The 27802-nt window shown below is 58.9% G+C and overlaps 1 protein-coding gene across 4 annotated transcripts; it reads left to right on the forward strand.

The window, feature by feature from the left end:
• Window positions 1-77: 77 nt before the first annotated feature.
• CHD5 (chromodomain helicase DNA binding protein 5) lies at window positions 78-27300 on the forward strand. Of its 4 annotated transcripts, none has more exons than XM_064172073.1 (42): window positions 78-202; window positions 1215-1345; window positions 3888-4067; window positions 4801-4919; window positions 5444-5682; window positions 6849-6973; window positions 7683-7806; window positions 9561-9727; window positions 9804-10025; window positions 10298-10513; window positions 10599-10810; window positions 12168-12299; window positions 12563-12671; window positions 12973-13164; window positions 13250-13450; window positions 13972-14109; window positions 14666-14787; window positions 15300-15473; window positions 15956-16097; window positions 16299-16430; window positions 16857-16974; window positions 17638-17762; window positions 18114-18345; window positions 18424-18549; window positions 18670-18842; window positions 19522-19696; window positions 20113-20205; window positions 20659-20747; window positions 20877-21010; window positions 21297-21441; window positions 22168-22327; window positions 22475-22554; window positions 22653-22782; window positions 23244-23333; window positions 23695-23832; window positions 24025-24133; window positions 24326-24458; window positions 24792-24987; window positions 25740-25903; window positions 26032-26125; window positions 26229-26278; window positions 26542-27300. In XM_064172073.1, exons 1-41 carry the CDS (start codon window positions 139-141, stop codon window positions 26234-26236), a joined length of 5853 nt encoding a protein of 1950 aa, XP_064028143.1. In that variant the 5' UTR covers window positions 78-138; the 3' UTR covers window positions 26237-26278; window positions 26542-27300. The 4 variants fall into 4 exon arrangements, with proteins under 4 accessions (XP_064028143.1, XP_064028142.1, XP_064028140.1 ...); XM_064172072.1 differs by having other exon boundaries at window positions 20113-20199; window positions 26011-26125; XM_064172070.1 differs by having other exon boundaries at window positions 79-202; window positions 26011-26125.
• The last annotated feature ends 502 nt before the right edge of the window (window positions 27301-27802 follow it).

Here is a 27802-nt window from a genome sequence, read left to right on the forward strand (position 1 = left end):
CGGGGAGCGCCGGGGCGGGGCCGCGCCGCGGAGACGTCACGGAGGGGGCGGGGCCGGCGCCGCCATCTTGGCGCGGAGGGGCCGCGCCCGCCGCTCGCCCCGGGAGGGGGGGCCCCGACTGCGCTGCCGCCGCCCGGTATGCGGGGTCCAGCGGCTGGCCGGGAGCTGCTGGACGACGCGGAGAATGAGGAGGACGTTTCGGGTAGGCGGTGGGGGTGGTGGTGGTCCCCTCGGCTGAGGCGCAGCACGGCCGAAGGCAGCTGTCTGTCGCCCGCCTGTCCGGGTCCTTGGGCTCAGCCCAGCCCCGGTATCCCTGCACCCCGAGAGCCGGCGGCGGTGTCTTTGCGGGTGCTGCGGTAGGGGGGATGTGCCAGGCGTGGCGGCCGGAGCGGGCAGCTCGCCGGGCCGGTGCCCGGGCCATGCCAGGCTCTCGCCTGTGGCAGCAGTGCACTGTGCTCCCAGCGCGGCCATCCCAGGGCTTCCGCGGGATCTTCCCGGGTGCGCGGCCAGCAGAACCCTTTTCGTAGCGGGCTCCGGGTGGAGGGACAGCTCCAAACCGGGGCTCGGTGGGCTGGTCCCCCGGAGTGCGCTGGTCCTGCGAGGGGAGCTCCGAGACTGCCTGGCCGCCGCCCATGCTGGCGGCCGCGGTGACTTCAGGCTCGGCTCTCATCGTGGTACGAGCACGGCAATGGAATAAACACACTGACGAGGGCATGAAAGATGCTAGCGGCTTGGCAGGTGCCAGGGTCAGCTGGCAAATGCTGGGTTTGGAGACGTAGCGATGAGGGGAGGGGGAGAGGGTGGGGTGGGATTGGTGCCTCTGCCAGGGGCCCTGAGCTGGCATACACAGCCTGACTGGGGCCCATGGCACTCCCCAAGCATGGGGCCAGGGCAGATCCTACATGAGCCATATCTGCCACGTGAGGCTTTCCTCCTCCTTGTTCACCTTCCACTGAATCCATTTTGGTGCCAGCTCCTCTGGTGCTCATAGGCCAGTGACAGCCAGAAGCTGGGCATAAGCAGCTGGGGCAGCACTGCTGGAGCTCCCTTGAGAGATGACAGTGGATCTGCTATGGGTGCCAGGGTCTCCATGAGGCCATGGAGCCCCATGTCTTGCTGCTGCTCAGGTGTACCCCTCAGCGGGGGTAAATGCGGGTATGGTGCCCAGTGTCCCTGTGCACTCCCTCTGTGTGAGCTGTCCCTTTTGTCCCCAGAAGAAGAGGATGGGGTACTGGAAGGACTTGAGGAGTTTTTTGCAGAAGAGCAAGTGGCTGTGCAGAAAAAAAAGAAACCCAAGAAGCTGAAAGATGGCAAAGCTGCCAAAATCAAGAGGAGGAAGAAGGAGGTAATGCTGTGTGCTCTCATGCCAGGCTGGGGGCTCTGGGTGTCAAGGGAGTGTGATGCTGGAGTGTTCCCTCACCAAGCTGCCACCTCCTGGCCCTGGGAGTGACCCAGAGCAGGGTCCAACATGGAGGCTCTGGGGTGCAGTTCTACCCTGTGTGTAAGGTGGTGAGTGCCATTTACCCACCCTTGGCTGAAGCTCATCCACACTGCAGTACAGGTTTGTCCTGCTCAGTCTCCAGCATGGTGTCTGGGGCTTGTGTTCCTGGGGAAGGAGATGCAATGACCAGACCAGGGCTTGGGCTTTTTGCAAGCTAGACAGCATTGGGACTGGCAGGATTTGGCACCTGGAAGGGCTGTTGAGCCTTCATTAGGAAACTGCAGTCAAGATGCCATGTCCTGGAGGATCAGACCCTCCCGAGGTTACAGTGGGGTCTGATGATTGGTTGGCACAGGTGACTGTTGTGGCATGAGTTCTGCTGGGAGAGCTGGCTATAGCACAGTGTGGTCCACTGCCTCTTGCTGCCCTGTCCCTGGGCACTACTGAATGCCAGGATAGGAGCAGACATCCTGTTGTTGGCCTTTTCTCTGTCTCAGTGTGGTGAAGCTGTTGGGAAGAAAGAGTGAGCAGTGTGGGTTCCTGAACCCCTTTCCTTCCCCAGTGACAGGGTGGTGAGGGAGAAGCCACCCAGACATGCCCCTAACCCTTCCTTGCCAAGCTGGTGCTGAACAATACAGCTCCCAGCCAGCCTCTGCTGCTGTCCCCATGGAGTTGGGGCAGACAGAGGGACAGGCTGGGTTGGGTGGAGCAGGGAAGGGCTTTTGCTGCTGATGGGAGCTGGTCTAAGGGAGGCTGATCCTGCCCTGCCCCGTGCTGCCTACCAGCCTCTTGCAGAAGCTGTGGCCCCGAGGATGCCATTGTCCTGTCATTCCTGGCCGTGGTGCTGGCCTTCTCTTCCTGCAGGCACCACATACAGTGGCTCAGGCCCTTTGCCCACTTCTGCCTCTCCCATTGCTGCATTTTTCCTGTGGTGCTTTTCTGAGGACAGGGAAGAATAAAAGAAGCCTCCCTGGTATTTTCATCTCTCAGCTTGGGCTGAGCAGAGGCAGAAGGTGGAGTGTGCTTGTTTTTAATGATTGCTTGTGTGGGCATCGACCAAGCTCAGCTCTGCCCAAGGAGACTGCTCCTCTGTCCATCAGAGCCAGCGAGGAGCCACGGCTGTGGCTGTTGGTGGGCACCAGGCAGAGGGGAGATAAAAGATAGGCTTGGGCAGGGCTTGTTTTGACTGAAGTCCTCCCCATGTGTTTTTGGGGTGAGCTGTCCCCATGTTAGGGGGAAAATGGATGCAGGCTTGTGCCATGACCGACTGAAGCCCAGTCTGGGGCAAGGGCCCTGCCATACCAGGCCGTGCTTGTGCAGGCATTCGCCTGCTCCGGCCGCAGGGGGACTGCTTTGGCTCGGGGTGACGCCAGCGAGCCCAGCGCGGAGCCGGAGCTGCAGACCCTCGGGAAGCCTGCGTCGGTTCCCTCGGCGTGCGGAGCTGAAGGGCCTCGGCGAGAGGGGAGCGGGAGAGGCTGTCAGCGGCACTGCAGCAGTTCCCATGGCAACCAATTACTGCCTGCCAATTACGGCTCTCTGGAGCTGGGTTCGCTCAGAGCCGGGCAGCGCCAGCTCCGCAGTGCCCACCGAGCCAGGGGCACCCGTGGCTGCCTGCCGGCGCTGGCTCGGGGCGCTGCCGGCGGCCGCTGCTACCCCAGACGGCGGGGCCGGACCGGCGCTGTCCGCGGTGCTGAGCCGCCGCTGTCCACGGTGCGGAGCGCTGTGTCGGATCTTCCCTGCGGTGCTGTGCCCGGGGCTAGTTCCCCTCCGCAGGACCAAACCCCGCCGAGGTCTGAGGCCGCTGCTGGGTGTCCCGCCCTGTGCCGAGCCGCGGCGGCGTCTGGTCTGTGCCGTCCCGGTACGGAGTTCTCAGGTGTGGCAGGAGCTGGCCCAGCACACGCAACCTGCCGTGGGGTCTCTTGGGGCCCTGCTGCTCTGCTCCTGTTCCTGGGGGGGGGGTATGGAGATGTCGCTGTCAGAACAGTTCAGCTAAGCCTGGTCTCTCTTTTGGACGTTTAGAATAATTTCATCCCCAAAAGGGTTGTCCAGGCCTGGCCCAGGCCAGTGATGGAGTCCGCATCCCTGGAGGTGTTTCTAAGCTGTGGAGATGTGGTGCTGAGGGCCACGGTTTGATGCTGAGTTTGTGCTTGGGTTCCACGATCTGAAAGGTCTTTTCCAACATAAATGATTCTGTGATTCTCTTCCCTCAGAACCCTACCCTGGAGCAGCACTGCCACATAAACTGAGGGCTTCTTTCCGTTTGTGCCCCATGTGCTCAGTGCCTCTTGCCCTCCCCAGTCTGCTCTTCATGGGGTTTTCCCCAGCCCCACAGTGGGTCTTTAAGGGAGGGTTGCCTTTGGCTGGCATCAGCACTTTGCTGGTGCTGGCTGGAGAAGAGCAGAGGGGACAGGCTCTGCTGTGTCTCCACTGACAGTTTCTGTTTTAGGGGAGCAATGATGAAATGTCAGAGAATGAAGAGGAGATCGAGGAGAAGTCTGAGAGTGAAGGGAGTGACTACTCCCCCAACAAAAAGAAGAAGAAAAAGCTGAAGGAGAAGAAGGAGAAGAAGCCAAAACGGAAAAAGAAAGATGAAGAAGAGGATGACAATGAGGATGGAGCTCTAAAGGTAGCAAAGTTTCCCTTACATCAGCTGATGCTACAGTGTGAGACCTCAGGGTGTGGCCAGCTCTCCAAGGTACCTGCTTCAGAGCTCAGCCTTGTTTTCTGACCCCTCACCTTGTGGTGAAGGAGGGCAGTGAGAGCCCGGTGCTGCTTGGCATGGAGTGGTTTGGCCATGCTTGCTCACAAGTCCTCTTGCTGCCTTTTGTGGTGGTGAAGCCAGAGTCTTGTCCTCTCTGGTGGGAGCACTACTTGGGTAGCTTGGGTCTTCTGACAGGTGGCAGCTTTCCAGTCTGAGGCAGCTAATCCTGGATTGCCTGTCCACATCCCAGCAGTAACCAGTTCATGGTGTCTATCATCTGAGCATGGGCACAGAGGGTGGCAGAGCTGCTTATGGTTACAGAAGGTGGCCAGAGGAGTTCATGAGTAGCTTGCCCTGGCTTTGGTGCAGGCAAAGGACTGGCAGAGGAAGGGTTCTGTTTCTCTGCTGTTTGTCTTGAGTGCAGAGGGCTGTTGAGCTGTGAAAGCCGCCAAGGCTTTGCCTGCTGGTACATGGCACAGGGAGCACTTGGTTGGGGTCACACTGACTTGTTCTTGCCTTAGTTTTGAAGCCCCTGCATGTGCTCTGTTCCTAAGCCACAGAAGTAACCCGTGTGTGCTGCTGCCTGGGGACAGCACATGACAAACCCAGCCCTGGGCTGCTCTTCCACCCCGTGTTAACCATGCCTCTAAACCTGCAGGAGCCCAAGAGCTCAGCCCAGCTGATGGAGGAGTGGGGCCTTGATGATGTGGATTATGTCTTCTCTGAGGAGGATTACCACACCCTGACTAACTACAAGGCGTTCAGCCAGTTCCTCAGGTAGGAAGCTGTGGTTCTGGACACAACTTTGAGTGGTAGTTGAGGTTTGGACATTGCTTGGTCAAGTGGGTGAAGTAGATTCTACAATTGTGAGCTCCTTGTGGCTTCTCCCCACCTGGCTTGCTCCCTGGTACCCCCTTTGAGTTGCAGGATTGGTGAAAGTCTTGCTCTCTGCCTCTCTCCAAACTCCACTTTTGCTGTGTGCTTATTTGAAAAGTCTTGTGAGAAGAACTGAGCAAAGGAATGAATTTGTGCTCCTGCTGCAAGCCCCTCGGGACACAAGAGGGGTGACAGGGAGAGGCCATCTCTGGGGAGATTCAGCTGTGCCCTCTTTTTGTATATGTTTTGTTTAAAGGAACTCTGGTCCCTGCTGCCTCTCCAGTGGACTGCAGCAACCTGCTGTGGAGGCAGGCAGCCAACGCTGGTGCATTTCGTGGCTTGAGTACCATCATGTGAGAAGCAGCAGCAGAGACACAGTGAGCTGCTGCTGCTAACCTGTGCTTCTCCCTCTCCCCAACCCTCAGGCCTCTGATTGCCAAGAAGAACCCCAAGATTCCCATGTCCAAGATGATGACTGTGCTTGGTGCCAAGTGGCGAGAGTTCAGTGCCAACAACCCCTTCAAGGGCAGCTCAGCGGCTGCGGCAGCAGCGGCCATAGCGGCAGCAGTGGAGACAGTCACCGTGGCCCCGCCGCTCGCTGCCAGCCCCCAGCCACCTGCCCTGCCCACTGTCATCAGGAAGGCCAAGACCAAGGAGGGCAAGGGTAGGTGCCAGTGTGGTGGGCTGAGCAAAGGGGCTCTCTCCCAGCCACGTCTGCTGGCTGGAAAAAGTGGGAAAGCATCCTCGGGCAGGAGATGCCTTTCAGCAAAGCAGGGGGGTGGAGGCAGTGCTGGAGGTGGGTCTGCAGCTCCTGTGTCCCTTGTGGAAGTCCTGAAGAGAGCTGTGACCCATGGCAGGTCACTCAGGCAGAGCCTGCACCTTCTGGACTTTGGCAGTCTGTGGCAATTAATGCTTAGCTTCATCCTTAGATCAGCTGAGCTGTTCTGTGCTATCCTCTCTGCTGAACATTGTGCAGGGTAGAGCCTTCCTGAAGGCAGCAGTGCCCTCGGGCTCCAGGGCCTCAGCTGAAGAGGTTTGCAGTTAGCAAGGTGAGGGCAGCATCGTGCTGGCAGAGCAGGGGTGGCCTGGGCAGAACAAGTGCTGCTTGGCAGTTGAGCCAGGGGCTTTACCTTTGGCATGGCAAGGCCCTGGCAGCAAGGCTGCAGCTCTTTCTCAGAGCAAAGGATTCATTCTCCAGGCAGTTTGTGACAGGTGACTGTCTCAGAGGCCACTTGCAAGCAGCAAGACAGGCACGTGACTGCAGTGGCCGCTCTGGAGAGCTCCAATTTTATGGGAAAGGGGCTCCTGCTGTCAACATTTCCCCATTTCTGACAGCAGATCGATGCTGCTGTCCCCACCTGTGCAGGAGGCAGCAGTGAGCAGGCAGGGCTCTGCCCTTCTGCTCCTCCTCAGGAAGGTAGCTGCACACTTGTGCATTCATCAGCTGCTGATGCCTCAGGAGGTTCTGAACAAGCAGCCTGGAGCTGACAGCAGACCCAGCAGTGCAGCTGGCAGCAGCCTCCCTGCATAGGGCACCAGTACCTTGTTCCTGCCTCCTGTGGCCAGCTCTTCTCCCCTCATCTCGCAGACCCTTGAGGGGGCTGCAGCCCCTCCCCTGGATCCCAGGGCAGATGATTTTCTCCTCCAGTTCTTTGCACATTCTGGTCCTGGGCTTGCAGCCTTTTGCCCCAAGAGATGTGCTCTGTGGCTGGCTCTAGCTGCTGCGTTTCCCAGTGCTTTCTTGTTTCCCCCATAATTGCTGCCCTTGAGGCAGGAGGTGATCTGGGGCAGCTGTTTGCAGAGTACCAAAGGAGTCTTCTGCCTCTCCAGGTCCAGGCGTGCGGAAGAAAATCAAAGGCTCCAAAGATGGAAAGAAAAAGGGGAAGGGGAAGAAGATGGCAGGCTTGAAATTCCGGTTTGGAGGAATGCCCAGCAAAAGGAAAAAGGGCTCCTCTGTAAGTGCTTAGGATTTGGCTGTGGGGGAGGCAGGGAAATGCTGGGATGAGCCCTTCCCTGGATGTCTCCTTTGTGCAGGGGTGTCCCAGCCCCAGTCCTGCCCCTTGGCAAGTGCTGGTCCCTGGTCAGTGGGTCCTGGTCCTGGCTGCACAGAAGAGGAAACAGGAGGCTGTCCCACCCTGTGTCTGTTCAGGGCTGTGCACCCAGGATCACAGCAGTGGCTCTGGCAGCCTGGAGACACTGAGCCTCCACTGGGGTGCCTGGGCAGCTGCTCTGTGCTTAGTGCTGGCAAGGCCAGCAGATGATCAGAGCCCTTCATGCCGGGGTGGCTGATCCATGACACGGGGTGGTTATGTGAGAATGTGCTCAGCACATAGATGGTGCTGGGAGCTGGACAAGCTGTCCCTGTGCTGCGCAGTGCTAGGCCCTGCTGATGTCCATTGTTGCCTGCCCAGGAACACTGATCTGATCAAGGAACCCCCCCCCACACACACACTGTGAGCCCCATCTGTGGCTGCCAGGAGCCTTCTCACCCTGCCATGGATCCTGCATCTCTGGCCAGTCTGTTTCTGGGGCAAGGAGGGTATCCAGGAGCTCGGCTGCTGGCCACAGCATGGTCCCACATGGGTCTCTGGGGTCCCTGAAGGAGAGCAGTGCTCTCTGGGCTGGCAGAGGTTGGGCAGCCTGTGCTTTGCTTCTGCCCTGCAGAGTGAAGAGGAGGAACGGGAGGAATCCGACTTGGACAGTGCCAGCATCAACAGCTCCTCAGTGCGCTCCGAGTGCTCGGCTGGCCTGGGCAAGAAAGGGAAGAGGAGGAGAAAGAAAAAGAGGAGTAGGCCATCGTTTGTACTCTGCTCTGTGCTCTTTGCACTGCCCCCTTCAGCTGCTGCGTGCTGGCTGAGGCAGCTCCAGCCCGGGTCCGGCACTGGCCCAGTGCCTGGCTCTTGGTGTGGAGAGTGAGCTCCTTCTTTGGTGCCCAGGCTCTGCTGTGGGTGGGCAGTGAGTGGATCCTGCCATGGGGCACTGGCTCACCCCCACCATGCCGGTGCCAGTTCTGGCAGAGCAGCCCCGTGCCAGGGCTTTCCTACTGATCTGCTGCCAGGATTCCCTCCAGGCCTCTCTTCATCCTGGGGCTCATCTGTCCCCAGCTCAGCTCCGTGTCACCAGTGAGAGCTGCTGTGGGAGAGCTGTGGCTGTGGTACTCTGCCCTGCTGTGGTGCCAGGGCTCACCAAGCCTACCTGCATCACCTCAATTCAGGACCTTGCCTGTGCTCTGGGCACTGGGGTGTACCATGGCAGTGTGAGCAGCTGGCACCTTGCCTTCACTTGTGATCCCCTCTGACAGCAAAGTTCCAGAATTCGTGGTGCTTCCAGGGAAGGGATTTCTGAGGAGTAGCCCTTGGGGGGATGTGGCTTGTGGCAGGCTGCCAGAGGAGCAGGGCAGGCTGCAGGTGAGGTGTGAAGAGAAGGGCTGTCTCATCTGTGCAGTCAGGCAGTGGGCAGGGGTAGGTCTGTGGCAGTGATGTAGGAAGAGGGAGGCTTGAGAACAGTGATGGAAAGTGGCTCTCAGGGCCTCTCAGCAGCTGTGTGGCCACGTTTGTGTTCCTGCATCCCTTCCCTTGCAGCAGGTGCAGCTGGGTTCTGTGTGGTGGCACCTCCACTCCCGTGCTGCTCTTGAGAGCACCCCCAAGCCCTGCTCTGGCTCTCGGTACTTGTGAGGAACTGCTGGGGCCTGATGCCACTGCCCAGCTTCCCTGGGCTGCCCCACCTAGCTTCCCATGCCATCCCTGCCTACTGTGCTGCTGCAGGATGCACGCTGCCTTTCTGCCCTGCAATTGGGAAGAGATGCTTGGATTTGGGAACGTCCTTTGGATCAGTGTTGCTGTTGTTTTTTTGTTTCCAAGAAGTGGAAGGGATGGGGCACAATTAGGGCATGATGCTGGGCAGCCTCCTGGCTGGACTGGCTGGCTGGGTCCACATCTCCTGTGTGAGGAGCATTACTTCTCCTCACAGTTTGTTGTTGATGAAGTCCTTGGTGCTGGGTGAGGCAGGTCCTGCTATGTGCTGGAGGAGCAGAAGATTGTAGGTCTGTGCCAGGAGTTTGTGGCAGAGCTGGGGATTTGGATGAGCCTTGTCCCTCCTTCCCTCCCTCTTCCCATCCATGCCTAGTGGATAGAGCTCCTGCCTCTGTGCCAGTAAGCACCCAGGAAGAGCAGAGTAGTCCAGGAGAGGAGTCCTCCTCCTCCTCGGCCGTGTCACCCTTGCATGGTGCGTTTGCCGGTGGCGCCGGGCCCTGGGGAGGTTTCTCTGACTGGCCTCCCTTGCAACCTCTCCAGGTTCTGGCATTCTCCATTGAGAGCCTGAAGGAACCAAAGGATGATACAGTGTGGAGAGAGAAAGAGAGACAGAGGCGAGATGATGCTGTGTGCAAAGGTGAGGGACAGAGAGGTAGGGGGACGTGCCAGGAGGGGTCCGAGGCCAAACTCTTTCCTTACTTCCCTGACCGCTGGTAGAGGAGTAGGCGTCCGGGTCCCTGCGGCGCGGCCGGAGCTGCCGCCTGACGCCGCGCTTGTCCCTTGCTTGCAGTCGAGGAAGGGGACGGCTACGAGACGGACCACCAGGACTACTGCGAGGTGTGCCAGCAGGGTGGGGAGATCATCCTGTGCGACACCTGCCCCCGTGCCTACCACCTCGTCTGCCTCGATCCTGAGCTGGAGAAGGCCCCCGAGGGCAAGTGGAGCTGCCCGCACTGCGTGAGTGAGGTCGGGGTGCCACGGGCGCGGGCGGGCAGCAGGGAGCCTCGGCGTTACGCTGGCTGTGCCTCCCCAGGAGAAGGAGGGCATCCAATGGGAGCCAAAAGAAGAGGAGGAGGAGGAGGAAGAGGAGGGTGGTGAGGAGGAGGAGGACGACCACATGGAGTTCTGCCGGGTGTGCAAGGACGGAGGAGAGCTGCTGTGCTGCGACACCTGCCCCTCCTCCTACCACCTGCACTGCTTGAACCCGCCGCTGCCGGAGATCCCCAACGGGGAATGGCTCTGCCCCCGCTGTACCGTGAGTGTTACTAGTGCCCGCCGCCCTGCCCCTACTCCTGCCCAGCCTGGCAGCAATCCTCCTGGCCACCTCTGCCCCTCAGACACTCTCCCTGTGCCCTCTGCCATGAATCCCCTCCCTGGGACTGCATTGCTGCCAGTTGTGTGTGCCTGAAAGTCCTGCATGGCTCAGGTCTTCCCATGGGGGCTGCCAGCTGGTGGCTCCCTGATCTCTGTCAGATGAGATGTGAGGCTCCATTTCATGCTCTTGCCCCTTTGCTTCTTTCTCCCCAGTGTCCTCCCTTGAAGGGCAAAGTGCAGCGCATCCTGCACTGGGCCTGGAAGGAGCCACCAGCCACCCCACTCCCACCCGTGCCTGTGCTGCCCACCCCGACCACGGAGCTGGCTCTGCCCCAGCCCAAGGTGCTGGAGGGGATCCCGGAGCGCGAGTTCTTTGTGAAGTGGGCAGGCCTCTCCTACTGGCACTGTTCCTGGGTCAAAGAGCTGCAGGTGAGCTGGCATGGCACCGTCAGCATCATCAGCGCAGTGCCCATGCTGCCACCCACGGGCTGAGCCTGGCTCCCTCCTGCCACAGCTGGAGCTTTACCACACGGTGATGTACCGCAACTACCAACGCAAGAACGACATGGATGAGCCTCCAGCCTTTGACTACGGCTCTGGGGACGAGGACAGCCAGCGGGAGAAGCGCAAGAGCAAGGACCCACAGTACGCCCAGATGGAGGAGCGCTTCTACCGCTACGGCATCAAGCCCGAGTGGATGATGATCCACCGCATCCTCAACCACAGGTGAGCTGGTGCCTGAGGGGGCACACAGAGAGAAGGGTTTGTGCCAGGGTGCCTGAGGTGCAGGCTGAGGAGGGAGATGGCAAAGGGTGAGCTCCTCCTCAGGACCCTTCACATTCAGCAGCTGCAGCTGCGAGCTGTGGCTCTCTGCTGGGCAGCTCTTCACATGTAGCTCCTGCTGGGCTGCTTCGTGCCCTCGGCTGAGCCTCTGGTGTTGGCTATTGCAGGCTTTCTGTGCTTGGCTGAGCTCTGCCCCATGGGGCTGGGCTGTTCTTGTTGTCTGCAAAGCGAGACTTGGGGCTGGTGGAATTTCAGTTGCTGGCTTGCTTCGAGGCCTCTGTGGCCTTGGAGGTTTAGTGCTGAGATGAAGCCAAGGCCAAAGTGAATTGATGCTTCCTTACTCCCATTTCTGCTGTGCTGCCTGTCCGAAATGCAAGCGAAGAGTCCCAGAGGCTGATGCACAGAGCCCTTCCCTTTGTCCCAGAGACGTGGTTTTGATCCCTGTTACAGCCCAATCATTCCCTGGTCCTGCTGTGACCTGGTGATGGGTTCTGCTGCCACTGACTGCCCTGCGGCTGCTGCCTCTCACCTAAGCTGTGCTGGGACAGCAGTGCTTGTCTCTGTGAGTCATTTGTCCTGCAAAGACACAACCCCTCTGAGCTCCACTCAGAGGTGAGGCACCAGCAGGACTCTGAGTTCCATGGGCACCCCAGGGGTACATTATGGCCATTCACTTCCCCCAGTACCGAGAGGGGCAGGACCTGAGGAGAGAGTTGGAGCAGGTGCCTGGCTCCTGTCTGGAGCCTGGCCAGTTGCCTTTCTTCCCTGTGGAAGGAATTTCCTGTGGCTGGAGCTTGCTGTGCAGGTGGCTGCCACACTGAGAGGCTGCAGAGGCCTTCTTGTCCAATTCCTGTATTTCGAGTGGCAGCTGGAAAATCCTTTGAGCACAGCCACTGTGCTCAAATGCTGCTTGGCACAATGGAAGTGCAGCTGCTGCTCCTGAGGTGGAGGTTTTTCCCCCGTGGACAGGCAGTGGGACCTGGTTGTGTTTATTCCATTTCCAGTGCAAGCAAAACCTCAGGGAGCACTGAGTGCCACAGGGGGAGGGTGAGAGGGAAGGGAGGTTGTTGGGTGCCGTGGTAGAGCAGCCTCCAAAGCTCCCAGCTGCAGCACCCACATCAGTCTCTGCATTTCTGCCTGTCTGTGCCTTCCTTGTGTGTTCCTGCCTCTGCCTGGAGGCCGTGGTCTGCAGTGCCAGCAGAGGGTGAGGCACCTGGGCTGGCAGAAGCAGGGCATGGCTGGCTGTAGGCCAGAGCTGAGTCTTCTCTCACTGCTGGCCCTCTCGTGCCCTTCATTGCAGCTTTGATAAGAAAGGAGACATCCATTACCTGATCAAGTGGAAGGACCTGCCCTATGACCAGTGCACCTGGGAGATGGATGAGATTGACATCCCCTACTATGAGAACCTCAAGCTGCTCTACTGGAACCACAGGTAGGAGCTGGATGCTGGGACCCCAGCTGTACTGGCACAGCCTGGGAGTGCCTGTGTGATCTGGACTGGAACAGCTCCTTGGGGAGCCAGACCATGGATCCAGAGGTGTTTCTGTCTCTTGGCTTGGAGGCTGGGAGAGGAAGGGCCCAGAAAAGCTCTTGTGGGGAGTGGAGTGTTGGAGTTTGGGAGGTGCTTCTGACCCTTACCCTGGGGCCTGGCTGAGGAAGGCCAGCCTGCCTGCCCCTGAGCCCTGGCCATTGCAGGGAGCTGATGCTGGGGGAGGACACATGTCCTCTGAAGAAGCTGAACAAGAAAGGGAAGAAGCTGAAAGAGGAGAAGCTGGAAAAGCCTCCGGAGACACCTCTTGTGGATGTGAGTATGATGGGGCAGAGGCAGTGCAGTGGTGTGAGCCCACAGAGGTGGAGGTCTAGCTGCTCCCCACATTCTGGTGGGTATTTCTCCTCCAGCTCCTTTGGGGACCTTGTTTTTTTAACTGAAAGCTTCAGGGTGGCTTTGCCGTGAGGAGCTTGAGGGCTGTGCTGTGCTGGGGACTGTCTGCAGCTCCTCTGGGACTATTGGGTGTTGCAGGGCTGAAGAGGGATGTGTTTGGCTGCAGTGAAGAGAGCCAGAGCTGGTTCTCACTGCCTGCTGTCTGTCATCTCTCCCTCATCAGCCTACGGTGAAGTTTGACAAGCAGCCATGGTACATTGATGCCACGGGTGGCACTCTGCACCCCTACCAGCTGGAAGGACTGAACTGGCTGAGGTTCTCCTGGGCACAAGGGACAGACACAATCCTGGCTGATGAGATGGGGCTGGGCAAGACTGTGCAGACCATTGTGTTCCTCTACTCTCTGTACAAAGAGGTGAGCAGAGCACTCAGCAGCCCCCAGGGTGACCGAGAGTTGCTCAGCGCCGGGACAGCAGCTGAGACTTTGTCTTCCCGAGCAGGGCCACTCGAAAGGGCCGTATCTGGTCAGTGCTCCTCTCTCCACCATCATCAACTGGGAGCGTGAGTTTGAGATGTGGGCACCTGACTTCTATGTGGTCACCTACACGGGGGACAAGGAGAGCCGCTCGGTCATCCGGGAGAACGAGTTCTCCTTCGAGGACAACGCCATCCGCAGCGGCAAGAAGGTCTTCAGGATGAAGGTGGGAGCTGAGTCTGTGCCTGGTGCCCTAACTGCCACCGAGGAGGGGAGAGAGCAGAGTCTGACCCAGAGGGAGGTTGGTTAGGTCCCTCACCAAGTGGTTTCCAAAAAGGGAGGCTGTTGCTGTTTGCACACAGGAGGTCTGTGAAGGATCAGCTGTGAAGGTCTCAGGCAGCCTCTGTTATGTCTCTGTCGCCTCCCCTCTCAGTTCTGACATTCGTGTGGCTGCAGATTTCCTGCTGGCACAGCCCATCGCAGGCTCACAGGATGTCAAGGGTTGGGAGGGACCCAAAGAGATCAATGAGTCCAACCCCCCTGCCAGAGCAGGACTATACAATCTAGTTCAGGTCACACAGGAACACATCCAGACAGGCCTTGAAAGTCTCCATGCTCTTCCCCTGCTGCTGGTGCTGTGTCATGCAGTGCAGGCAGCTCCCCTTTCTCTCCTGGGGCCACTCACAGCAGCAGCAAAGGTGAAGGCCGAGCAGTCATTGAGGTTCTTCTCTCCCTCTGCTATTCCAGAAGGAAGCTCAGATCAAGTTCCATGTCCTGCTCACCTCCTATGAGCTGATCACCATTGACCAGGCGGTGCTGGGCTCCATCGAGTGGGCCTGCTTGGTGGTGGATGAAGCACACAGGCTGAAGAACAACCAGTCTAAAGTAGGTAGCAGGCAATTGTCAGTGAGGTTTTGGTGGTGTGGCTGGTGCCACAGAGGTAGGATGCTGTAGCTCTGGGTTTGCTGCTCTGTGCTTTCCTCCCTGGGGTCAGTTGTCCTGACCTCAGACAGCTCTGCCTGGGACTCACATTGCAGTGGATTTGTTCTCTTTAACCTTCTCTGGCATTAAAAATCCTTCATCAGTGGAAGAGATGGCAGCCTGGCTACCTGGCTGCCAGTTTGGCACTCCTTGGATGGGAGTTCCCTCTTTGGGAGGGAATCAATCCCTCTCCTTCCTCTCCTTTTACCTAAGACAAAGCGGGCCCTGGGACCTTCACCTAAGCCCCAGCACAGAGGCAGGTGTGACCATGGACATCCAGAGTTGCTGGATGTGCTCCGTGGAGGTGGCTTGGAGCAGCACTTGCAAACTGGGGGTCTGCTCAGCACACCTGGCTTGGGGAGAGGTCACTGCTGGGTGTCCCTGTGCACAGTCAGCAGAGTCCCCAGGTGACTAGTGGTCCCTTGAAGCTCTTCGCACCCCACCTCACTTCTTTTCCCAGTTCTTTAGGGTATTAAACAGCTACAAGATTGACTACAAGCTGCTGCTCACTGGGACCCCACTCCAGAACAACCTGGAGGAGCTTTTCCACCTGCTCAACTTCCTGACTCCTGAGAGGTTTAAGTAAGTTGCTCTGATTCCCTGCTCAGGGTGGCTTTGCAGAGGGCTCCAATGTGTGCCTGCATCCAGTTCCTGCTGTCCCAGTGTCACTGATCTGAGCTGGCAGGCAGCTGGCAGAGCACACTGTCTCTCCCCATGGCTTCTCACAGCAGCCCCATGCACGTTTAATTTGACCCCAGATTTCCTCCTGTGGGCTGCCACAGTTTGGGTCCTGTGGAAAACTGTGGTCCTGCCGTGGGTCAGGAGGTTTGTGAGTGAGGGGCTGAAACCTGCCCTCTCTCCCTTCTCTGAGGAGGTAGAGGTGCTGGGGGCTCGCTAAGAGCTTGTGTTAGTGTGTTTGAAGTGGATTTTCCCCCGGGCTGGCTCCCTGCTCTGGCTCAGATGCAGGCGTGGGAGCCTTGCTGCCTCCTGCAGCGCAGAGCTCTGCCCAGCTTTGGGCTCCTGGAGGAGCAGTTGCTTTGCTCTCGCCTCTGCCGCTGTGGCTCAGCACTGTGTGCCTCTGGCTGCTTTCACAGTAACCTGGAGGGCTTCCTGGAGGAGTTTGCAGACATCTCCAAGGAGGACCAGATCAAAAAGCTCCATGATCTGCTGGGTCCCCACATGCTGCGGCGACTCAAGGCAGATGTCTTCAAGAACATGCCAGCCAAGACAGAGCTGATTGTGAGAGTGGAGTTGAGCCAGATGCAGAAGTGAGTGACTCCAGTTCTGGGGGGCACAGAGGAAACACTGAGCATGGATCCCCTTCTGGTTCTGGCACTGGTGCACCAGCCTTGCTGCCAGCTTGCCAGGCATCAGACCGGAGCGTCAAGCTGCTGGGGGGCTGCTTGCTCAGCTGTGTCTGCTCAGCATCTCCTGCAGAGCTTGGGGGCTTGCAGGGGAGGGCAGCGTCGCTTCTTCTGGCACAGGGGGCAAGACTTGGCTTACACCCAGCAGTGGGGGAGCATTCCTGGGCACTGTGCCCCCAGGCTCCACCTAACAAAGACTGTGGTGTCCGCAGAGCAATTGGATAAAGCCAGCCCTGGGCTGAGGGCATGGAACTATCTCTCTTGAGAGTGTCCAGAAGTCCCCTTTGCAGTGACACCGGTGGGGGTTCGTTTGGTGCCCTCTTGCTTGTGCCAGTCTCACACCCAGCCAGGTTAACAAGATTGTTTGTCCCCCTGCCCTCCCCCAGGAAGTACTACAAGTTCATCCTGACACGCAACTTTGAAGCCCTGAATTCCAAAGGTGGTGGGAACCAGGTGTCCCTGCTGAACATCATGATGGACCTGAAGAAGTGCTGCAACCACCCCTACCTCTTCCCTGTGGCAGCGGTGGTACGTCAGCCTCTGTGCTGTGGGGACAGGGCTCAGGACATGGGTGGTGGGGGCTGGCTCCTTGACTTTGCTTTGGTTACTGCTGTGGGATATCCTGAGGGTGGCTTCGTGCAGGGATTTGGTCTTTGCAATGTGTGTTAAGGTCAGGAGAGAAGTCCCTCAGTGTTGTCTTTGAAGGAGCTAACCAAGATGCCTTTGCAGGAGGCTCCAGTTCTCCCCAATGGGTCCTATGATGGGAATTCTCTGGTCAAATCTTCTGGGAAGCTGATGCTGCTCCAAAAGATGCTGAAGAAGTTACGGGATGGGGGTCACAGAGTTCTGATCTTCTCCCAGGTGAGTGCAGGGAAGAGCCAGTATCAAGTGTTCCTCTCCAGGGCTTTTGCTGTTCAGCACCAGAACTTTGTGCTAGCACCAGGCAGAGATGGGTGGCAGCTGGCAACAGCTTGGCCCTTGGACACTGTGGTAGCTGTGGCAGTCATGGTGGCTGGTCTGGTCTAAGGCCCAGCCTTTCCTGAGGGACTGCTGTGCTGTTTAAAACCTCTGTTTTCTGTGGACAAGGAGGAGAGAACAGGAGCAGAGCTCCCTGGTCAGGTTTCAGTCCCCTGTGCTGGCAAAGCTGCCTGTAGAGGACAAGGTCACTCCTCTGGCAGTGGCCCATTGGCTGTGCTTTGCCATTGGCGGTGCCACCACCACCACTGCAGCTTCTGGGGAAGCCAGGTGAGGCAGAGCTGCTTGTGCCAGTGCCACCTTGCCCTGCAGATGACGAAGATGCTGGACTTGCTGGAAGATTTCCTGGAGTATGAAGGCTACAAGTACGAGCGGATCGACGGCGGCATCACCGGCGGCCTGCGCCAGGAGGCCATAGACAGGTTTAATGGTACTCATGGTGCCACCTTGTGAGGAGAGGGCATGGGGTGGGTGGGCAGATGGCAGCAGGGCAGTCTGGCTGTGCCTGCAGGACAGGTGTCAGGGCGTCACTGTGCCTTGGTTGTGCCATGCCAGCAAGTGCAGCTTCCTGAGCTATGTTGTAGACTGCTCATGGCACAGTATCCAGCCCTTGAGTTGTGTCCCACAATGAGCCCTAAGCTTAGTCTGGGGCCTCTGGTGTCTCCCTTCATGGCCTTGGTCAACAGCAGAGCTTCTCCTTTGGCTCTGGAGCTGCCTTATCTCCAGTACCTTTTCCCTACTGAACGATTTGCTCCTTACAGCTGGAAATTAGATTTCCTGGAGTAAAATGCTCCCCAGGATGCTGGTTGAAGCCCCATTCTTGGAGGTGTTTAAGAGCTGCAGAGGTGTGATGCTGAGGGACATGGTTTAGCACCAGACTTGGTAGAGAATGGTTGGGCTCTTAAAGGGCTTTTCCAATCCAAACCATTCCATGATTCTGTGTCCTTTCATCCTTGCCTGTCCTGCAGGTCGCTTGTTGGCTTGGGCCTCTGATTGCTCTTATTTCACCCCTCAGGTGCTGTCCTGCATCTTCCTGCCTGAGCCCCGCTGCTTCCTGCCTCACTTTTTCCTCCTGTGGCTTTGTCTTTCTCAGCTCCTGGTGCTCAGCAGTTCTGCTTCCTCCTCTCCACCCGTGCTGGTGGCCTGGGCATCAACCTCGCTACGGCCGACACGGTCATCATCTATGACTCCGACTGGAACCCCCACAATGACATCCAGGTCTCTGCCCTCTCCTCTGCCTTCTTGTCTGGTGAACACCTCTCTGGCCCTGCCCTCTGCACACCCTGCACAGGGAAGTTGGTCTCTTCCCTCCAGAGCTGCTGACCCTTTCTGCTCTGCCTGTGGGGTGCTTCTGCTCAGCAGCCCCCTTCCTGCATCCAGCAACTTTGCCCTGACCTGTCTGTGCACAGCAGAGACCTGGCACTTAAATCTACCTCTCTTCTGTGGGCTACTCACTGTCCCCTGCTGCTTGGTCACGGCTGGGTGCCCTTTATTGTCTGGGGGGCTTCCCCTGGCGCTCGGCAGCGCCGCGGCAGGGGTGCCCCTGAGCAGGCGGGTTCTGTGCCGCAGGCATTCAGCCGAGCTCACCGCATCGGGCAGAACAAGAAGGTGATGATCTACCGCTTCGTGACCAGAGCCTCCGTGGAGGAGCGCATCACACAGGTGGCCAAGAGGAAGATGATGCTCACGCACCTGGTGGTGCGCCCAGGGCTGGGCTCCAAGTCAGGCTCCATGACCAAGCAGGAGCTGGATGACATCCTCAAATTTGGAACAGAAGAGCTCTTCAAGGATGATGTGGAGGGTGAGGCTGGGGAGGCGCTGGGGGTGAGGCAGAGCCCTGCCAAGCTGCTGGGGCTCACTCTGCTCCTGGCCCCTTCAGGCATGGTGTCGCAGGGACAGCGGTTGGGCGTGCCAGACGCTGTCACCCCTTTCTCTGACACCCTGTCAGCCAAAGGGGGTGTGGCAACTCCTGGCATGAAGAAGAAGCACGGTGGCACCCCGCCAGGTGTGTAGCCCCCCTTCTTGGGGTGACCTGTCCCACTCCCTGCTTCTACACCTAGCTGGCTTGTGCCTGGCTCTGGAGCTGGGTGCTTTGTGCTTCCGTTCCCCTTGCTGTGCTCTGCAGGTGACAACAAGGACGTGGAGGACAGCAGTGTGATCCACTATGACGATGCTGCCATCTCAAAGCTTCTGGACCGCAACCAGGACGCGACTGACGACACAGAGCTGCAGAACATGAACGAGTATCTCAGCTCCTTTAAAGTGGCCCAGTATGTTGTGAGAGAAGAGGACGGTGTGGTAATGTCATCCTGTCTTACAATTGCACCTCTCTGTATGTCCCTCAGTGTCTCTTCCACTCCCTCCCCTGTTCTTGGAGTGTTTTGCCGTGGGGCAGGGTTTCCAGATTGTTCCAGACCTGCCCAGGGGTCCTGGGCCAGGTGCCTGTCTGCAGGCAGAAGATGCAGAGCTGTGTCTGACCTGTGCAGCCCACGGCGCAAGCCAGGCCGTGTCCCTCATGGCCCTCACAGCGTCCATTGGCACTGCCTGTCCTCCTGAGGGCCCTTCCCAGCAGACTGGGGCCAGGTGTGGTGCTGCTTGTGGCCATGCTGCTGTCACCTTTTTCCTGGTAGCTGACTGACTCCTGTACTCCTGTCCTTCATCTGTGGATGAAGCTGATGGCAGGAGGCCATTCTGGGGGATCTCTGTGGAGCTGTAGCTTTTCCCTCAGTGTGAGCATGAGCACTGCAGGGCAGGATGGCAGCAGGATTTGGAGGAGCTCTTGATGGGTGGGAGGTTGTCTCAGCTCTTTGTCAGCCTTGCACCAAGGTCAGTAGGCTTGGGCAAAGACCCAAAGCCAAATGCCAGGCAGCAGCTTTGTGCCCTCCGTCCCTGGAGTGCTGCAAGAGGGTGGGCAGAACAGTGATGTGGGCACATCTGGGGCTGCCTGATCCTGAGCATCTCGTCTCTTGCCCTTCAGGAGGAAGTAGAGCGTGAGATCATCAAGCAGGAGGAGAATGTGGACCCCGACTACTGGGAGAAGCTGCTGCGGCACCACTACGAGCAGCAGCAGGAAGACCTGGCCAGGAACCTGGGGAAGGGGAAGAGAATCCGCAAGCAGGTGAACTACAACGACACCTCGCAGGAGGACCAAGGTACGGCCCCAGCTGCCAGCTTCATCTGGGCCTGGGCTTGGCAGGGGGCGCTGAGGGCTTCCCCTGGTTCCCGCTGCCTGAGCCATCACTTGGTGCTTCCCTGCACTTCGGTGACTCCATGGCTCTGTACTTCCCAGATCCCTCAACTTCCCAGAGCAGAAATCCTTCAAAGATTTTCCCCTTGTTTATTTTACCTGTGAACTGGGAAAAAAAAACCAAGTCCAGGGCAAAACATTTCCATTGGATTTTTGTGTGTAAAGGGGAGCACTCGTTTTAGAAAATCTGGGAATGGGATTTCTGTTTGCTGTGTCCTCTTCTCCCCCTGCCCAGGGTGGGTCTGCCTGTATCCTGTGTCCCTCCCAGGCAGTCCTGCTGCTCAGGCACTCCTCTAACCCAGTCTCCCTTGTGGTGTGCAGAGTGGCAGGATGAGCTCTCTGACAATCAGTCAGAGTACTCCATTGGCTCCGAGGATGAGGATGAAGACTTTGAGGAGAGGCCAGAAGGTCAGAGTGAGTTCATGTGCTTGATACTCCATGGACTTTGCGGGAAGCCCCTGGCCCTGGGGTGCAGCAGGAAGCTCTGGGCTGGAGAGGCTGGCATGCTCCTGGGCACTCTGCTCAGGGGGATGTGTCCATGCTGGCCTAGCAGGTGAGGAGATTCCCAGGGCCGGGAAGGCAGCTGAATGTTTCCATCACTGCTGCAGGACCTTGGTCTGGTCCTCATGGCAAAAGAATGGGGCCTGGAGGAGGAATGGGCACAGTACCCCCATGCCGAGTATGGCAGAGGAGTGCCCTGGCTCAGGGAGGCAGTGGGATGGGTGGAAGTGTCTCTGCAGCCTGGGCTGCTGCTCGATCAAGTTCTGCTCCTGCTGGGAGGGAGTCAGAGAGAGATTGGGGTAGGTGAGCCCTTCGCAGTCCTTCCTGCTGCCTGGGCCACTCCATCACTGAGCTGCTTGACTCTAGGTGGCAGGAGACAATCCCGGCGGCAGCTGAAGAGCGACCGGGACAAGCCTCTGCCTCCTCTGCTGGCAAGAGTTGGGGGGAACATCGAGGTGAGGCCTCGGTCCGAGCAAGGAGAACACTCCTGTGCCAGGCGCTGCTGTCCCATGCCAGTCACCAGCGAGCCTGTGGCAGCCACGAGGCCTCCAGAGGCCACCTGGTGACTCCCCTGTCCCCCGCAGGTGCTGGGCTTCAACGCGCGGCAGCGCAAAGCCTTCCTGAACGCCATCATGCGCTGGGGGATGCCTCCCCAGGACGCCTTCAACTCCCACTGGCTGGTCCGAGACCTGCGAGGGAAGAGCGAGAAGGAGTTCAGGTGGGGGCTGGGCGAGGCCTGTCCTGGGCTCTGTCTGTTGGTGGTGAGCCCTCAGCTTCTGCATTTGGGACGAGCTGTGGCCATCCCCTTGTCCTGCCGTGTCACCACCTCCTGCCGTGCCGCCCAGGGCAAGCAGAGGCTTTGCTGTGGCAAAGCAGCAGGAGTACGAGTGCCTGCAGGGCCCAGGGAGGTTTGGTTATGGGGAGTCCTCCTCCTCACCCCTGCAGGGGGGTGGATACCCAGCGAGGAGCCCACAGCTGGGCTGGGCTGAGGTCTGGCTTTGCAGGGCTTACGTCTCGCTCTTCATGAGGCACCTGTGCGAGCCCGGGGCGGACGGCGCTGAGACCTTCGCAGACGGCGTCCCCCGCGAGGGGCTGTCGCGCCAGCACGTCCTGACCCGCATCGGGGTCATGTCGCTCGTCAGGAAGAAGGTGGGTGAGGAGGATGCCAAAGGTGCCCTTTCAAGATGCATCCTGGGGACCTGGAGCACAGCCCTGTGAGGAGAGGCTGAGGGAGCTGGGGGTGTGCAGCCTGCAGAAGAGGACGCTCAGGGCAGAGCTCATTGCTGTCTACAACTACCTGAAGTGAGGCTGTAGCCAGGTGGGGTTGGGCTCTTCTCCCAGGCAACCAGCAACAGAACAAGGGGACAGAGTCTTAAGTTGTCCAGGGGAGGTCTAGGCCAGATGTTAGAGAGTGATTGGCATTGGAATGGGCTGCCCAGCGAGGTGGTGGAGTCACTGTCCCTGGAGATGTTGAAGCAAAGCACAAGACCTAGTGCCATGGTCTGGTTGATTGGATAGGGCTGGGTGATGGGTTGGTCTGGATGATTTGAAGGTCTCTTCCAACCTGGTTGATTCTATGAGTCCTTCTCTGCTAAGTGCCTGTTGCCAGGGATCCTGCACCAAATCTCCCAGGCTCAGCACACAGCCCTTGTTGTCACAAACCTGTAGGTGATGGTAGTGCCAGGTCTCTGCTGATCTGGATGGTAAAAGAGGGAAATCACAGTGCAGACCTGCTGGGTCTCAGAGCTGTGGGGTCAGATATCCCTGACAGCTGTGGGAATCGGTGGGTGAAGCAAGCCTCAACACCACAGCTCTGCCATGCCAGACTGGAAGCATGGCTGCTGTATTTGACGTGGTGATGTCCACCTGCCCTAGGTCCAGGAGTTTGAGCACGTCAACGGGAAGTACAGCACCCCAGATCTGGTCCTTGAGGGCCCGGAGAGCAAGAAGTGCAGTGAGGTGGTGTCTTCAGACCCCAACACCCCCGTCCCAGCCAGCCCAGCCCACGGGCACGTGGGACCTGCACCCCTGGCAGGTAGCTGTTCCTGCAGGCTTCACAGCAATGGGCCTGGGAACAGTGGTGGGCCAGGACAGCAGAAACTCTGGTGTCTGCCTGCCCTGGAAGTGTGCTTGTCCCTCTGAGGTTCCATTCAGCAGTTTCCACACTTTGCTCTTGTTACAGACAGAACAGAGGCGCAGTTGGGGTTCCAGGAAGAGAGGGACCAAGTGGAGCAGAAAGCCAGGAAGGTGTCTGACAGCCAGGTAGGGAGGCTTCTGTCAGCATCTGCTCTAGGAGGTCTTCTTATGGGCACTTCCCAAGGAAGGGGCAAGGCTGGGCTGATCTGGTGCTTGACATTAAGGTGCCTGCAAGTGCTGAGAAGGTGGAGAGTGAAGAGCAACCAGAAAGCTGTGACAGCAAGGAGAAGCCGAGGGAAGAGAGGCAAGAGGAGAGTGAAAAAGCTGAGCCCTCTCCTGAGCCCCTGGGGAAAGGTGGGTCTGTGGTTTGGGCAAACATGATCCCCACAGGTGGGCTCTTGGCTCAGCCATGGCTGGGACATCTCAGGGTTTGGATCCAGCAGCACCACCGATTTGCACTGCAGAAGTCCTGCAGCTGGAAGCTGTGTGGACTTGAGCAGCCCTGCATGTGCCAGTGCTGCAGCTCGGTCCCTCTTTCCCTTCACATCCCTGGATGTCATAAGGTCTTGCAGAGATTCCTGAGACCAGCAGCTCCAGGTTGTAACTGAGAAGTGCTTGTTTGAGGCTGGCTCTTCCTGGAGATGTCTCAAGGGAGAGAGAAGACTAAAATATTTTCTTGTTAAAGCATAGAATATTTTTATCTGTGAAGTTCTTTGAGTGCCTTGAAGGTGCAAGCAGTGTGGTCATGTCTCTGGAAGTGCCCAGCAGAGTGTTTTGCAAACCAAGCTTTTCCCACATCCTGTTCCCTTCTGCAGATGAGGGCATTCCAGAGAAAGAGAAGCCTTTAGAGAAGCTGGAGTTGAAAAGCAGCCCAGGCAAAGGGGAGGACAGAGAAGCCAAACCAGGTGAGGCATGAGGGGACTTTGGGCTGAGAAGGGGTGTGAAGGATCTCCAAAGCAAGACAGGTGCCTGGTGCAGAGGTGAGGGATGGTGTCCACAGAGTGGTGACAAGGACAGCCAGCAATCAGTGCTTGACTACTGGTGATGTTTGGGAGCCATGAAGAGGAACAAGACCCCATGGTGATAGGTCCTGCCTGCACCTGCTGTGCACAGTGTGGCCTGCCAGACAGGCCAGTGAGCAGCTGCTGTGATGGCTTCTTCAACAGCAGGGAGTTCCCCTGACAGCTGATGGGACAGGGGCAGCATCAGCTGGTGTTCTGGTGGGGTACAGTTGGACAGGTGCCATTTGCTGTGTTTGCCAAGCAGAGGAGGCCAAGGCGGAGGAGAAGGAGCTGAGTGAGGCTCAGCAAAACGGTGACAAAGAGGAGGAGGAGGATGGAAAGAAGGATGAGAGAAACGGCAACTTCCGCTTCATGTTCAACATCGCCGATGGCGGCTTCACAGGTGAGGGGCAGAGACGAGGCAGTGGCTGCACGCATGGGGCTGCTGCCCTGGAGCTCTGGCCCTGTGTGAGGCCTGCAACAACCACTGCAGGAGGCTGTGGGAGGATGGTGCTGCCCGTGGCCACCTGGGAGATGACAGCAGTGGCCCTGTGCAGCAACTCTGGTGCCTTACCAGGCCATCTGGCTTCTGCAGAGCTGCACACGCTGTGGCAGAACGAGGAGCGGGCAGCCACCTCCTCCGGCAAGATCTATGACATCTGGCACCGCCGACACGACTACTGGCTGCTGGCAGGGATTGTCACGTACCTTTGGCATTGTGGCAGCGTGCCTTGTGCCGCCGGGTGACTGGGAAGCAGGGGCAGCCTCAGAGGGGCACGGGGGCTGGGGTGTTGGTGCGGGGATGAGCAGGGAGGGGGGTTGGTGATGTGACGTTGCTGTGAGCACTGGGCATGCCATCAGCTGGGCAGGTCTTCCCTTGACACCCCCTTCACCAGCCACGGCTATGCCCGCTGGCAGGACATCCAGAATGACCCACGCTATGTCATCCTGAACGAGCCCTTCAAGTCGGAGATACACAAGGGGAACTACCTCGAGATGAAGAACAAGTTCCTCGCCCGGCGGTTCAAGGCGAGTTGCAGGTCCAGGGCTGGTGAGTTCTGACCGGTGTGGGGGACTGGAGTGGCACCCCAAAGCTTGAGGGGAGCTCACCAGTACCTTCTGGGAGCAGCTGTAGACTTTGAGGGGCTCACGGTCACTGGAGGAGAGTGGGTGCCTGAGACCTTGCAGGCTCTGCAGCATGGTGTGTGGAGCAGGACTGGCTGCTCGCTGCATGTGGGCTGGGTGCTCTGCTGTGGAAATGCTGCTCAGGGCCCTTTCTGAGCAGCACGAGGAATCCTGAGGGCTCAGCCTATGCCACCAGGAGCTTTTGGTGCTGAAACTTTCTCCTCCTGCACTTCCCAGTTGCTGGAGCAGGCCCTGGTGATCGAGGAGCAGCTGCGGAGGGCTGCGTACCTCAACATGACGCAAGACCCCAGCCACCCGGCCATGGCCCTGAACGCGCGGCTGGCGGAGGTCGAGTGCCTCGCCGAGAGCCACCAGCACCTCTCCAAAGAGTCCCTGGCTGGCAACAAGCCTGCCAACGCCGTCCTGCACAAGGGTGCGTGCTGCAGAGTGGGCCAGGAAGGGTTTGACCACCCCAGCTGTGAGCACATCCAGGTGGGAGGGTGTCCCTGGCTCACATCACTCAGCCAGGAACCACTTGCTCCTCCCCAGCTCTCTCAAGGGTGACGAAGCTGATAAGGGGCCTGGAGCACAGCCCTATGAGGAGAGGCTGAGGGAGCTGGGGGTGTGCAGTCTGCAGAAGAGGAGGCTCAGGGCAGACCTTATAGCTGTCTACAACTACCTGAAGGGAGGTTGTAGCCAGGGGGGGTTGGTCTCTTCTGCCAGGCACCCAGCAACAGATCAAGGGGACACAGTCTCAAGTTGTGCCAGGGGAGGTCTAGGCTGGATGTTAGGAGGAAGTTGTTGTCTGAGAGAGTGATTGGCACTGGAATGGACTGCCCAGGGAGGTGGTGGAGTTGCTGTGTCTGGAGGTGTTCAGGCAAAGCCTGGCTGGGGCACTTAGTGCCATGGTCTGGTTGATTGGACAGGGCTGGGTGCTAGGTTGGACTGGGTAATCTTGGAGGTCTCTTCCAACCTGGTTGATTCTATGATTCTCTGCTGGTGAGGGCACTGGGAAATGGCTGTGAAGGGCACTGGGAAGCATCAGGCTGCTGGAGGTGATCCGCAGTACTCTTTGCCACTGGCTCGCTGCTGCTGGAGCTCACCGGTCCCTGAGGCTGGGATCTTGGGGTGTTGCCAGCCCTGTGAGGATCTGGTGAGCGCCCTAAGTGCCAGCTCTGCTCACAGTGCTGAACCAGCTGGAGGAGCTGCTGAGCGACATGAAGGCCGACGTGACGCGGCTGCCCTCCATGCTGTCGCGCATCCCGCCCGTGGCCGCCCGCCTGCAGATGTCCGAGCGCAGCATCCTCAGCCGCCTGGCCACGCGCGGCGGGGACCCCACCGGGCCCCAGGTCAGAGAGGGTGGTGGGGGCGGGGATGGGGATGAAAGCCTTCGGCAGGGCTGCTGGTGGGGCTGGTGCTGCAGGTCAGCAGCTTTTCTCCCTTCTTCCCTCTGAAGGGCTCCTTCGGTTCCTCTCAGATCTACAACAGCAGCTTCGGGCCGAATTTCCGCGGTCCCGGGCCGGGTGGGATCGTCAACTACAGCCAGATGCCTCTGGGACCATACGTGACTGGTGGGTCAGGGTCTGGAGGGGACATTCCTGAGGACGGCAATGCAAGGGGTGGCTTTGAGAGGGCCAGCAGGTGAGCTGAGGCCTTTGCTCTCTCCTCTCGCAGATATTTAGCTGTTGCCACCATTGTCCTCTGCAGCTCCATTTCCAGCCGAGGTAAGGCTGTGCTGGCTGCTCTGCACGGCTCCTGGGGACACGTGGGGCTGTGTGAGGGCCCTGATCTGGGCTGCTCCCCAGCTGCTGGTGTGCAAACGTTCAACCAACTGCAGCAGATACTGGCAGCAGGGATGGGACCCACCCCAAAGCCCTTGGGCTTGCTGCCTGTGCCCAGGGGGGTGGGTGCCTTTATGCTCCCTCAGCCCCTTGATGTGGGGTGAGTCTGGAGCCTAACTTTTGCCAGCTGTGCCCTCTCTTTGCAGCAGTCCCCGGAGCCGTTTTCTGGCTGAAAGCTGCCCTGTCACTGGAGGAAGGGCTGGGGACATGCAGCTTTGCCTGGGTGGGTGCCGAGCTGCCCTTGGTGCCGCTGGGCTCTCCCACTCCGCTTCGAGTGTGCTTCACCTGCTGTGCCCCCCGACGGCCACGGTGGCTGGCATGGGGGGCTCCTGTCCGTGTACATTTTTTGCACTTTCTTATGGAAGACTTGAAGGGTTTGGCTGGGCAAGGTGGGCTGGGAAGGGAGGTCGAGTCGCCGTGTTTGTGTCTGGTGTTATTGGCACATGGGGGTGTGAGGGGGAGCCAGCAGGTGCCCCAGTGTCCCATCGGCTGGGTCCAAGCTGGCTCCCACTCCTGGGCATCCCCATGCAGTCCATTCCTGAGTCCTCGTGGTGTTTGAGCAAGTGCATGCCTGCTGCCAGAGCCCGCTCACTGCCAGAGCCCAACCTGTCTGTTCCTGGCTGGAGCATTGGTGTGTGTTGTGGGGATCCCTGGCACTGCCCCCAGCGCTATGGCAAGGTCAGGGATCTGGTCACACCGGGCATGTGGCACATGGGTGGAGGCGACGCGGGCAGGAGGGAGGGGCTGGCTGGGGCTGGCTGTGAGCGTGGTGACACCAACTGGGCCACGGCGGTGGCCCCTCGCCAGCGGCTGGCAGCAGCTGTAGGCAGCACCCCCGCGTTCACGTCGTGCTCCGTGTGTCCTGGTTTCTGTTCTCTGTGGTTTAATAAATCCCTTCAGAAGGATGAGTGGGAGCCTGCTGGGTGTGCAAGCAGCTGGGCTGGGGGTGATCATGGGGGTCCTGCTGTGAGGGTGGGTGCATGGTGGTGATGGGGTAGCCCCAGCAGGGTCCCGGTAGTGGCTGCTGTCCCCCAATGCCCTGTGCAGAGCCATCTGTAAAGCACATGTGGGCACACAGCCAGCCACATGTGTGTGCCTGTGCTGCTGCTCTCTGTGGGTGCCACAGACACACACCTGTAGATCTGCACACGCAGGTCTGTGGGCACAGTGACTCTGCACATGGCCATGGGTCCCTGTATCTGCACAGACATCTGTGCTGTCCTGAGATAGCAGCAGGTGTGCAGGTACAGGTGGGGATGAGCTGATGTGCCTGGGGAGGGCTCTGCACACATGGCACACCCCCAGATACGGCTGTGGGTACCTGTGGGCATGAGCAATGGGCTGTGTGCTCCCACTGGGGAACACAGGCAGAGCCTGGATACCTACAGCCACATTTCAGTCTGTGTC

The sequence above is a fragment of the Pogoniulus pusillus genome, chromosome 36 (genome assembly GCF_015220805.1).
Source record: "Pogoniulus pusillus isolate bPogPus1 chromosome 36, bPogPus1.pri, whole genome shotgun sequence".
In the NCBI taxonomy this organism is placed as follows: Eukaryota; Metazoa; Chordata; class Aves; order Piciformes; family Lybiidae; genus Pogoniulus; species Pogoniulus pusillus.